This window comes from Ahaetulla prasina, chromosome 2 (genome assembly GCF_028640845.1).
Source record: "Ahaetulla prasina isolate Xishuangbanna chromosome 2, ASM2864084v1, whole genome shotgun sequence".
Classification (NCBI taxonomy): domain Eukaryota; kingdom Metazoa; phylum Chordata; class Lepidosauria; order Squamata; family Colubridae; genus Ahaetulla; species Ahaetulla prasina.
Window position 1 is genome coordinate 5,897,986 of NC_080540.1, and position 12,097 is coordinate 5,910,082.

Genomic DNA, 12,097 nt, shown 5'->3' on the forward strand with positions numbered 1-12,097 from the left:
AGTCTGTCATTTGCACCTCTTTAACTGTCTGGTTTGGTTCTGCAACCTAACAAGAAAGACACAGACTTCAGAGGATAATTAGAACTGCAGAAAAAATAATTGCTACCAATCTGCCTTCCATTGAGGACCTGTATACTACACGAATCAAGAAGAGGGTCGTGAAAATATTTACAGATCCCACACATCCTGGACATAAACTGTTTCAACTCCTATCCTCAAAACGACGCTATAGAGCACTGCACACCAGAACAACTAGACACAAGAATAGTTTTTCCCAAGGCCATCACTCTGCTAAACAAATAATTCATCAACACTGTCAAACTATTTACTGAATCTGCACTACTATTAATCTTCATAGTTCCCATCACCAATCTCTTTCCACTTATGACTGTATGACAGTAACTTTGTTGCTGGCAATCCTTACGATTTATATTGATATATTGACCATCAATTGTGTTGTAAATGTTGTACCTTGATGAAGGTATCTTTTCTTTTATGTACACTGAGAGCATATGCACCAAGACAAATTCCTTGTGTGTCCAATCACACTTGGCCAATAAAAAAATTCTATTCTATTCTATTCTATTCTATTCTATTCTATTCTATTCTATTCTATTCTATTCTATCATTTTGAAGAGATTGGTAATTTTTACTAAACACGTCAGATTGCCAAGAAAGCTAAGCCAGAACTGAAGGTATACTATAAACACAGACATCATATCTGCTCCTGACCCCTCCTCCCACCAGAGTTCAAACAGTCATAATCCAATGTCGTCTTCCTCCTTGGTCGCGTGTAGTTTCACTTCTGATATTCTCCCTCTGTCAATCTTCTGGATGGAATGCGAAGCAGGCAACTCCCGTTACGTTCACGGGCCAAATCAGTTCAAACGTCTGCTTGAAAGACTATCTCCTACTACACCTGTAATGTCAGCCAAACACTGGCAACAGTACAAACCTCCCCCCTCCTCCATTAATCATGTAAGACATTCAGTAAGAAGAAAACCGTTAATGAAGTAATAAAACAGTAAAACAGTCCAGTAGATGAAATAGTTAAAATAAAGTGGAGGCTGACACTCCCCCACCGCCCCAGCTGAGCCATGCGATCATCAGAGGTTTTGTTTTATTTATTTTTTTACTTTTAAAAGCATTTTTTTCTTTGGCCGAAAAAATGCTTTTAAAAGTAAAAAAAAAAAAGGCCTCTGATGATCTCACGGCTCAGCTGGGATCATTAGAACCCTTTCGAAGCTTTTTTTTTCCTCTGATGATCCCAGCTGTGTTGCCTGATCATCACAGGCTTTTAAAAGCATTTTTCTACAACCTCTTCGGCTGAAGAGGTTGTAGAAAAAATGCTTTTAAAAGTTAAAAAAATTAGAAGTCACAATATCTCCTAGCCACGCCCACAGAACCAGTAGTAACAAATTTTACATTTCACCCTTGGAGAATGGAGCTGGTATGTCAGTGGTGGGAAATGGGATGGAGGGTAAAAGAGGTGGGAACCTGCAGGAGCTTTGATCTCCATGTGGTCTTTTGAATTTACATGACAAAGAGGGAGCTATTCCTCTTGTGGCCTGGTCCTGATTGCAGAAAGGGATACAAGATATTTCTGCTTGGTATATGGCTGGGTGGCAGTGGGACCTTTGCGACCCTCATTTAGAACCCAAGTCCCAAAGTTTCTTTCTTCAAAAGAGGAAGGAGATAGAAAGGCAACGTGAAAGAGGGAAACTGAGGCATTTTCTGACCTGAATCCACAAACTGCACCAAAACTATAAGAAAAAAAATGCTTTTTTTTTTGGGGCAAAAGTGTTTTTGCAACTTCAGTTTTTCTTCTGAATCTCCATTTGTTTTAAGCTGCGGGAAGAGTTGAGCTTCGATTCCCTTCTTGGGGGAAGAGACTAAATTTGGGGAGGAGACCCAGAAACCCCCCCACACACACCCACCCCATAATCCCCCATTGCTGAATCACAACCTGGATGGGAAGTGGGAATTGAGGGAGAAGAATATTTGGGGGGGGTTTGCTTTCATAAACTGACTCCCCAAAACTATCCCTTTTGTGAAGAGGGTTGGAGACCCTCCCTTTGAGATGGCCTTGGGGGGGTTGCACAGGACAGAGAAGGGAGCTGAACCCCAAATGGATGCAAAGGCACATAGTAGGATTTATGTTGCGGGGAGAAGAAAAGTCGTATAACCATGGAATCGGGGGGGGGGGTCCCCTTCTCCACCGGACCGCCAGACCCCCCCTGCAGTCAAAAACCCCAGAGATCATACAAACTATCCTCCGGTCCTGGCATGAAGCAGCCCCTGAACACCCCCACTTAAGCTGCAGCCCCTCCCTCCAAGTCTCATAATCTTCCCCTCTCACCCTCTCTGCTTCCACTGGAGGGGGGTGTGAGTTGCTCTTCCAAACTCTCCCTTGAGTGAAGGGTGCTGGGGCCCCTCCCTTTGAGATGATCTTCGGGGGGGGGGCTACAGGGGGCCAATTTGGGAGGGGGACAGGAAAGAGGCCTTGAAAATCATTCAAAGATAGATAGATTGGGGGAGAAGAAAATTTTGGAGTATCCAGGGCAGGTGGGGGTCGAAGGGCTGGGAGAGCAGAGGATTATGGGTGTAGGTATCCTTATTGTGATTCACTCCCCAGATCCACCCCAATAGGAAGAGGGCTAGAGAAGTATGGATATTATGTTCCTTGCAATCCAGAGTGTTCCTGGGGGTCCCTTCCCATCTCTCGTATTTTCTGCTGTTTTGGGGGGCAAAGAGGCCCCACCAGGATCCAATGTTTTCTCCAGAGCTTTAGGGGGACGGATGGACCAGTTGAGTGTCTGCCTCCTTTTTCCACCCTGGAAAGATGGAGACCAATCAGGAAGCACCTCCCCTTCCCCTCATATTCCTCCCTGCTCCAGGCCCCCCACCAAGGGTGAATCCTGCTGGGACCCACAGTTCCCCATCTCTCCTCTAGGGGGCATCTTCCGGTAGCCTCTTGCAACAGGTTTCCCGCCCCTCCTCTGAAAATGTGGCTCCCTCCGCTAGTAGTCACTGGGAACCATGGACCCTGGACTCCCAAACAACCTTCCTCCTCCTTCTCCTCCCCGCAGCCCATCCCCTGATCCAGTGGAGGTCCTAGAGCCACTTCCTCAACCCACTTTGGCTGCACAGATGGCACAATCTGACTGCCATCCAGTGGTGAAATCCAAATTTTTTAACTACCGGTTCTGTGGGCATGGTGTGACTTGGTAGGCGTGGCTTGTGGGTGTCGCAAGGGAAGGATACTGCAAAATCTGCATTTCTACCCCTCTGGGACCAGCCAGAGGTGGTATTTGCTAGTTCTCAGAACTGCTCAAAGTTTCCGCTACCAGTTCTCCAGAACCTGCTGGATTTCACCCCTACTGCCATCTTGTCTGTTTTGAGCCACCCAGTCCATCTCCTGAAAAAGGGCCTCTTGATTATTTTAACAAATACTTTTATTCAGGATTATATGCGCAGAAAGAAAGTTAGTACAAGTATTCGTGTATGAATCTATGAAAAAGACAATGAAAAAAATTCCTTCCAAAAATATAAAAGGAAAAAGAAACTTTCCCTCTTCATCCTCAGCCAGCAGATTCAACAACAAAACTTTATCACTAAATAAACAACCAGATTCATAGGCTTCCGGTTGGCAACGCAGGCTTCATGGACGTTCCTTTGGGATCTTCTGCCCTGGGTTTCGTCAAACCGTCCCTGACAGCGTAAATGGGCTGTCAAACGGTTTGGAATTTTCTCCCCCGGGTGAAGGGGGAGGGAAGAGTGGTCAGGTTTTGGGTAGAGCTCCCCGGGAGTCCCTGGAATTTAACCAGGGGATCGAAGGGTGAGAGCTCCCCTTTAGCCTGACGAAGCTCCGTGCCCAGGGTGCTTCTGTTTATACAGAACGAGAAGCCGCGACCATCTCTGTGCCAAGATTTATTTCTAAAGAGAATTCAACACAGACAGAACAAAGTAGGAGGACTAGCAAGAATTTGCAAGTAATAAATCTTCAGTTCTTAAATAGCTTTCCTTTGAACTAACTTTCAACTTGAGTGGATTTAAAATGGCGTTTGCAATATACAAAGGAAAGTGAAACTATAAAGAAGAACATAACAAGCTACTTTTTTAAATGGAATGAACAAGAATTGTTAATGATTTTTTTTCTCTTTTTACCTTTTTACCTTTTTCTTTATCACAATGTTTAAGAAGAAAAGTTTATTGAATTTTTTTTCCTCTTTTTGGTAGATTTTGCAGTTTATGAATGACTCTTAAGCAAACAGAACTAACTATTAAAATCTTGCAAACTTCTTCATTTCAAATATGGAATTTTTTTATTTTTATTTTTTTATAGGAACTTTTGGAGGCTTATCTTTTCTTAATAAGTTTTTAAACAAGAGATTTTTACACCAATATATTAAAGATTGGAAATTCTTTATTGTTAGATGTTAAGCTGATTGGTGAGCAGATGGTGGAAAATGTGTAAGAAAATGTGTAAGGAAATGTGTAAGATAGAAGACAAGGGGAAGGAGAATGCTTAAGATGTGATTTTGATGGTATTTTCTTTTTTTAATATATATATATAGGGTTTAATTTTTACAACTGACTTATTTTGGGTATATCACTATTTGATATATGTGAGGTATAAAGGAATGGGAAGATGGAATATTGTTTAACTTTTGGAGGTATGGATGTAATGTTGGTATTTGGTTAAATAGAATTTAATTGTTATAATTGATATATTTTGGATATAAGTTATAATTTTAATAATGTTATTTGATAGATGTAAGGTAAATTGAAGAAATATTAATATTTGCAATGTTATTTGATTTATGTAAGTGATATTTTTGGAGATTGAAAATGTGTAAGGAAAGGTGTAAGATAGAAGACAAGGGGAAGGAGAATGCTTAAGATGTGATTCTGATGGTATTTTTTTTTTTAATATATATATATAGGGTTTAATTTTTATAACTGACTTATTTTGGGTATAAGGTGTTACTATTTGATATATGTGAGGTATAAAGGAATGGGAAGTTGGAATATTGTTTAACCTTTGGAGGATAGAAAAATTTATGGATGTAATGTTGGTATTTGGTTAAATAGAATTTAATTGTTATAATTGATATATTTTGGATATAAGTTATAATTTTAATAATGTTATTTGATAGATGTAAGGTAAATTGAAGAAATATTAATATTAGCAATGTTATTTGATTTATGTAAGTGATATTAAAGATATGAGAAGATAGAATATTATTTTTGGAGATTGGATAAAAATTTAAGAATTTAAGCTGGAAATATGAATTATATTTGGGACACTGTTTAAGGAAGAAAGGTATATTATAGAAGAATTTCTGATGAATACTGGAAGATGGAATATCGTTTTGGTCTTGATCGATGAAGATTGGATATTAAAAACTATAAGATTTTGAAGACTTCAGGAGTGGAATGGATTGATATATATTTGGTGTTAATTAATGAAGATTGGATATTAAAAACTATGTATTTTATTGATGAACTGGAAATACTAATTTAATTGGAAGATTCTGAAGATTTTAGGAGTGGAATGGACTGATATATAATGGACTGGAAGAAGAATGTACTTTTTTGTTTCTGGCAGCGGAGTTAAGGTCTTAGAGAGAGGAGTGATTTTATACCTGTACTTTGTTCTGGGAAGTCTCGGGGTGGAGGGGAGGAGGGAAGGGGAGAGGGGGAGATGAAGGATCAATGTAAAAGAATGATTGAAGATATGTAATTAAGAAATAGAAATAATTTGAAATGAAAGCGGGGCTGCTCAGCTGCCATTTCAGAAGGGAATGGAAAGGGAGAGGAGTGAGTGAAGGAAGAAAGTAGGTAGGAAAGAGAGAGGTAGAAAAGGGGGAAAGGAGAGGAAGAAGAAAGGGGAAAGAGAGAGGGTTAGAAAGGGTGGAAGAAGAGAGGAGTGGGGAAGGAGGAGAGGATGTAGAAAAGCAAAGGAGAGGAAGGATGAAGAAAGTAGAAGAAAATAGAGAAGGGAGGAGGAAAGGTTTGTTAAGGAAGGAAGTGGTAACTGGGCAGGTCCGAATAAGTAACAAATGAAAGTTAATGACTAATGTTGAATAAGAGACTGTACATTGAATAGGTTGTTGGAAAATGAAAATAAAACTTTTTACCAAAAAACAAACAAAAAACAACCAGATTCATTCCACTCTTCACCCTTTTCTCCTCTCTAAATTTTCACTTCTCATTGATCAACAGAGTCTAGTGAACATTAAGAGAAATACCTGGTTCCTTGACTTACGACTGAAGGAACTTATGACAGGCGGAAATCCATTCCAAGTTGTGGTCATAGGTCAAGGATGTCCTGTAGTCTGCGAAGCATTTCATCAACTCCCCACATACTTATAACTATTTTGTGTAATTACTCCGGTAAGTTTAAAATGCGGCTTTGCGAGCAACATATTCTCACACTCCCAACATTTACACCCTTTTGCCTCATTGTGTCCTCTCTGATGTTATTTCAGGTTCCTTCAGTAGGAAAAACATTTACTCACACCAAATAATTGTAGGATTTTAATTGTCACTGTGTAAAGTTCCTGGTAAACATTAAGATGTGTTAAAAAAGTGTTCCCAATGTTTTCCACAGCTGAAGAGATTTATCTCTGCTATAGACTTTTTGGTACTTTTTTTCCTTTGATTTTCTATGAAAATCTCATAGAGTTTCTCACACTCTGTGCACTTGTGAGGCTACTCTCCTGTGTGACTTTGGGTGTGCACCCGAAGTGTTGAAGGATGGAAAAAACATTTCCCACACTCCAAACATTTGTAGGGTTTCTTTCTAGTGTGGATTCGCTGATGCATCACAAGACAATATTTCCGAGAAAAACATTTATCGCACTCTGAGCATTTGTGGGGTTTCTCTCCGGTATGGGTTCGGCTGTGACTTCTAAGGGAACCTGAATGAGCAAATGTTCTCCCACAATCAAAACATTTGTAGTTTTTTTCCCCTCTGTGACTTTTCACATGACTTCTAAGGGCTGATGAAGTACGATAAAATCTTCCACATTCATAGCATTGATGTGGCTTCTCCCCTGTGTGGGTTCTATAATGGCTCCAAAGGCCTCCATCAGAAGCAAAAGATTTTCCACATTGTACACATCTGTACGGCTTCTCTCCTGTGTGGAACCTTTGATGGCGTCCAAGGTGTTGTTTTTGGGAAAAGCATTTCCCACACTCCTCACATTTGTAGGGTTTCTCCCCTGTGTGGATTCTCTGATGAATCTGAACATGGGCTGGAGAAACAAAACTTTTCCCACACTCCCCACATTTATGGGGTAGGTCCCCTTTGTGCCACTTCTGGTGTGTTTGAAGTTCATAAGAAAACATAAATCGTTTCTCACATTCTGGGCATTCATAGGGTCTCTCTCCAGTGTGAATTCTCTGGTGTTGCACCAGTGTTGATTTCTGGGTAAAACATTTCCCACACACAAGGCACTTTTCGTTTTTCTCTCCTCGGTGTGTTTTCTCATGACACTGAAGAGTTGAACTCAGAGTGAAAGATTTTCCACACTCAAAGCACTTGTAAGGTTTTATTCCTGCGTGATTCTTCTCATGGGCACAAAGATTTGATTTCTGAGAAAAGCTCTTCCCACATTCCCAACACTTGTAAGGTTTCTCCCCTGTGTGAATTCTCTCGTGGATTTTGAGGGTGCCCTTTCTACGGAAAAATTTCCCACATTCCAGACATTGATAAGGTTTCTCTCCAGTGTGGATTTTCTGATGTGTAAGAAGGTGTGACTTTCGACCAAAGCATAAGTCACATTCCTCACATTTATAGGGTTTCAGTCTAGGGGAACTTCTGAGCTCTTTGGAGTTTTTCCCAGAGAAAGATTTCTCAGCCTCCAAACCTTGACTGGATCCACTTCCCACATGGACTTTCCTGTGGGTCAAAAGGAGGGATCTGCGAGCAAAGGATTTCTCACACTCTGAGCATTGATGGGTCCTTTTGGGCGTTCTTGGAGAGCTGCTTTTGTCTGATGGGGGATCCAAGCGTTTCCCAGGCTTCATGCTTTCCTTTGGCTGCTGCCTTGGGCTGAATTTCTACTATCTCTTGTTAATTGTCTTAAAGGTAAATCTTTGGTCACAGTTGTTTTCCTGCTGGTGGAACAAAATAGAAGAATGAAAACATTATTTCCTTTCATGAAACACAGAAAATCACAAAATTGTTGAAGGCAAGATGCTGACATTTGTAAACTGCCCAGAGAGTGTTATAAACTAGGGGTGAAATCTAAAAATTTTCTCTATCGGTTCTGTGGGCGTGGCATAATTGGTGGGCTGTCAGCTTTGGAAGCCATACTAGGCCGAAGGCTTCCATGCGCTGCCACAATTCTCCTCTGTGGGAAAGGAAGGGAGGAGGGTGGTAGTGCAAGGGATGATTAGACATAATAACATTTTCTGCCGGTCAAGGTCAGGCTGGGTTCGCATCTGGAGAAGGAGTGGCTGGAGTGATGCTTCGACATGGGATGGTTGTGGATTGGCGCAGGAGGGGTTTTCTGGAACGCAGACAAGACCATGGCTTGGTGGTCAGATGACTGGGTGGGCGTGGCCAATAACAATAAATAATAAAAATAATAAACAAAGTATACAAATCAATAGGTACCAAAAACCAACTTTCATACTTTACACACACACAACACAACACAACACAACTGACTCACACACAATGTAAAAGAAGCTGCCCTTCACTCAAAATGGCCCCTGCAACAAGCAGGAACCTCACACAGCCACAAAAAGCTCAAAAACCAACTTTCACACTTTAAACACACACAACTGACTCTCTCTCACACACACACACAAAATGCCACATACAGCTTTGTGAGATTTTGTGTGTTTGTGTAGTTAGAGTGAAGCACTACAGAAACACAGCAAATCTCAGAAAGCTGCACAAATATTTTATTATTTTATTTTATTTATATTTTTTAGATCGGGGTCTCCAACCTTAGTAATTTTAAGTTTTGTGGACTTTAATTCCCAGAGTTCCTCAGCCAGCAAAGCAGGCAAATTGAGTTGCTGACTGAGATGGATTTTAGGCAGGCGGATTCAGGTGCTAGCTGATGCAACTGATGTAAAGCCAGCCGGAAAGGAGCAGTATAAGATATCACAGCCCAGAACCTCTTAAAAGGAGGTTTTCTACAAGCTCTTTGACTGAAGAGCTTGTGGAAAACATGTTTTTTAAGGTTCTGGTGATGAGGAACTCAGCTGGGATCGCTATTATTTATTTATTTATTTATTTATTTAAACTTTTATACCGCCCTTCTCCCGAAGGACTCAGGGCGGTGTACAGCCAAAAATAAAAACAATAAAATATACAAAGTTGAAATATCAATTTAAAAAAAGGCTAGAGGAGCCTTTTAAAACCTTTTTTTTAATAACCTCTTTGGCCTAACAGGTTGTTAAAAAAATTTTTTTAAAGGGTTCTGGCAATCTCAGCTGAGCTGCGGGATCCTCAAAGGCTTTTTTTTAAACTTTTAAAGGCATGTTTTTTTAAAAGTAAAAAAAAACATCTCTGATGATGGTGCGGCTCAGCAGAGGCAGGGGAGGCGGGGCCAGGGATTTTTGCTACCGGGTCTCTGAACCACCCACCGCCATCGCTACCGGATCGGGTGAGCCAGTCCAAACCGGGAGCATTTCAACCCTGTTGTAAACCACTATGTCGAAGTGCTATTGCTAATAACAAACGCAACACAGGGCAGAATTGCAGTTCTTGAGCAAAGCAGTCATGTGATATCTCACGTAATGACCACTTTCCTCAACAAGTGACACTGCAGTCCACATTTAGTCGTAAATCGAGGACTGCCTATAGGAAACACAAATGTCAAGGCAAAAACTTTCACTGCATTGCCGTTTTGTCAAATAAAGATAAACAAATAAAGGCGAATAAACGTGTCCCAGAATCAAATTGCAGGATCCAATCCGGGTCAGTTAACAGGATCAGAGGTTTTGTCTTCCGAGCTTTCAAACATGTGCTGGAGCCCATCCTCAGGGAACTTCCCTCCAGCAGAGTGAGTGCTATTCTGTGTGTGGTGTGGTTGTGTATGTGGACCACACACAGAATAGTGTGATTAAGCTATGAAGTCCATCATGGACCATGGCATAGTTGTGAGTAGGAAAACTCAAAGGAAGGTGAGAGAGATCAGACGGGGAAGAGCATGTGTGAAAAGGGCTGATCTCCTCCCATTCCCCAACCCCACAACCAAAGAGGTTCAGGCAAGGGGTCCAAGCAGAGTTTGCTAGGAAGTGGGATGCTGGCTGGCCTTGAAGCAGCATCTGGAGGAGACACGGCCCTTCCCTTCCTCCCCCCCCACCCCAAGCCTTCTGCCTCCCCCTGGTTCTTGGCAGCCCCTCTGGGAATAGTAGGGAAGCATCAGGTGGCAACCAGCCTCAAACCTCCTTAAAACCTTTGATTTGGAAAACATCCAGCATGAAGAGCCACATCACATCCGCCTCAGGGCAAAACAAGGAAAATACCGATTTCTCCTGATTCTACCAAGCCTTTAGGATCAGAAGCAGATTAAACATTGGCATAAGATCAAAGGATCTCATTCTTCCCCTTTTAAATTGAGCTGAAGGAAAAAGGATCTCTTGTGAGTTAGGACAACATGAACTCAATTCAATTAATTTAAAGCTTTTCTTTCCCCCCCAAACTCTCCCCTCCCCATTGCAATGAGGCCAATCTCCATAGAGAGAGCACATTACAAACCTCAACAAAAGTGTTAAAACTCCGTTTACTCCATTTTCCCAACTGTACTTGATGGATATGGACGCTCAGAGGCTTCGATCTCTTACGGACCACAGAGAGACCTTCGGAAGAAACTTACCCAAAGCTCCTCCCCGGATCCACCCGGAGAGCCTCGGCCAGGCGAGGAGGGGGCTGATCCAGCCCCTGGACGGAGCCCCCTTTGCCCCCTTGGAGGGAAGGGAGGGATCCGATCCCTGCAGGCAACGCCAGCTGGATTTCTCCGAGGAAAACCCCCAAAAGCCGAAGAGCAAAATCCGCAGCTCCCTTCCTCCTGGTGGAGAGAGGATCTCCTGGGAGGAGGCGCGGCTAAGAGCCCGGAGGAAGAACGGCCCGTCCAGCTCCGAGCGGAAGCCAGAAGAGTCTCCCGAGGGATCTCCGGCCGAAGAGGGAATCTGGGAAAGAAGCGGAGATCCAGAAAGTGGGAGGGGAGAGGCGGGGGGTGGAGCTTCTGCTCTCCTCTCGGCTCCGTTTGAAACCCCGCCCCTTTCCCGCCCCCTCTTCTTTCCCCCCCCCCCTCTATTCTCCCCTCCCAGCCAGGACCACATTCTCCGAAACCGCCTCCGTTGCTCCGATGGGCGTCGGTGTGGAGGGTTCCTCTGCCCATGGGAAGAGTGTCCCTCTCTGCAGGCTGGAAGCGGGATTTCCTAATCCCCAGAGACGCCAAGACAGGAAGGAAGGAGGAATGTTTGGGGGAGGAACCCAGATCTCCTCCTTCTTCTATATGACGAATCCGCATATAGACGAGAGGTCGAACGACTAGCCTTGTGGTGCAACCAAAACAATCTGGAACTGAACACACTCAAAACCATAGAAATGGTGGTAGACTTTAGGAGAAACCCTTCCATACTTCCACCTCTCACAATACTTGACAACACAGTATCAACAGTAGAAACCTTCAAATTTCTGGGTTCTATCATATCGCAAGATCTCAAATGGACAGCTAACATCAAAAACATCATTAAAAAAGGACAACAAAGAATGTTCTTTCTGCGCCAACTCAGTAAGCTCAAACTGCCCAAGGAGCTGCTGATCCAGTTCAACAGAGGAATTATTGAGTCTGTCATTTGCACCTCTATAACTGTCTGGTTCGGTTCTGCAACCCAACAAGAAAAACACAGACTTCAGAGGATAATTAGAACTGCAGAAAAAATAATTGCTACCAACCTGCCTTCCATTGAGGACCTGTATACTGCACGAATCAAGAAGAGGGCCGTGAAAATATTTGCAGATCCCTCGCATCCTGGACATAAACTGTTTCAACTCCTACCCTCAAAACGACGCTATAGAGCACTGCACACCAGAACAACTAGACACAAGAACAGTTTTTCC

At 42.5% G+C, this 12,097-nt stretch overlaps 1 protein-coding gene across 2 annotated transcripts; it reads right to left on the reverse strand.

The window, feature by feature from the left end:
* Nucleotides 1-5,699: 5,699 nt before the first annotated feature.
* Nucleotides 5,700-11,250, reverse strand: LOC131192771 (zinc finger protein OZF-like). Of its 2 annotated transcripts, none has more exons than XM_058172273.1 (2): nt 10,848-11,250; nt 5,700-8,124 (listed from the first exon to the last, which is right to left on the reverse strand). In XM_058172273.1, the coding sequence occupies exon 2, from the start codon at nt 8,035-8,037 to the stop codon at nt 6,718-6,720; it is 1,320 nt and encodes a 439-aa protein (XP_058028256.1). In that variant the 5' UTR covers nt 8,038-8,124; nt 10,848-11,250; the 3' UTR covers nt 5,700-6,717. The 2 variants fall into 2 exon arrangements, with proteins under 2 accessions (XP_058028256.1, XP_058028255.1); XM_058172272.1 differs by having other exon boundaries at nt 5,700-8,127.
* Nucleotides 11,251-12,097: the final 847 nt, after the last annotated feature.

Coding starts and splice junctions, on each gene's coding strand:
- LOC131192771 (XM_058172273.1), bottom strand. CDS start 8,037: ATGAAGCCTGGGAAACGCTTGGATCCCCCATCAGACAAAAGCAGCTCT.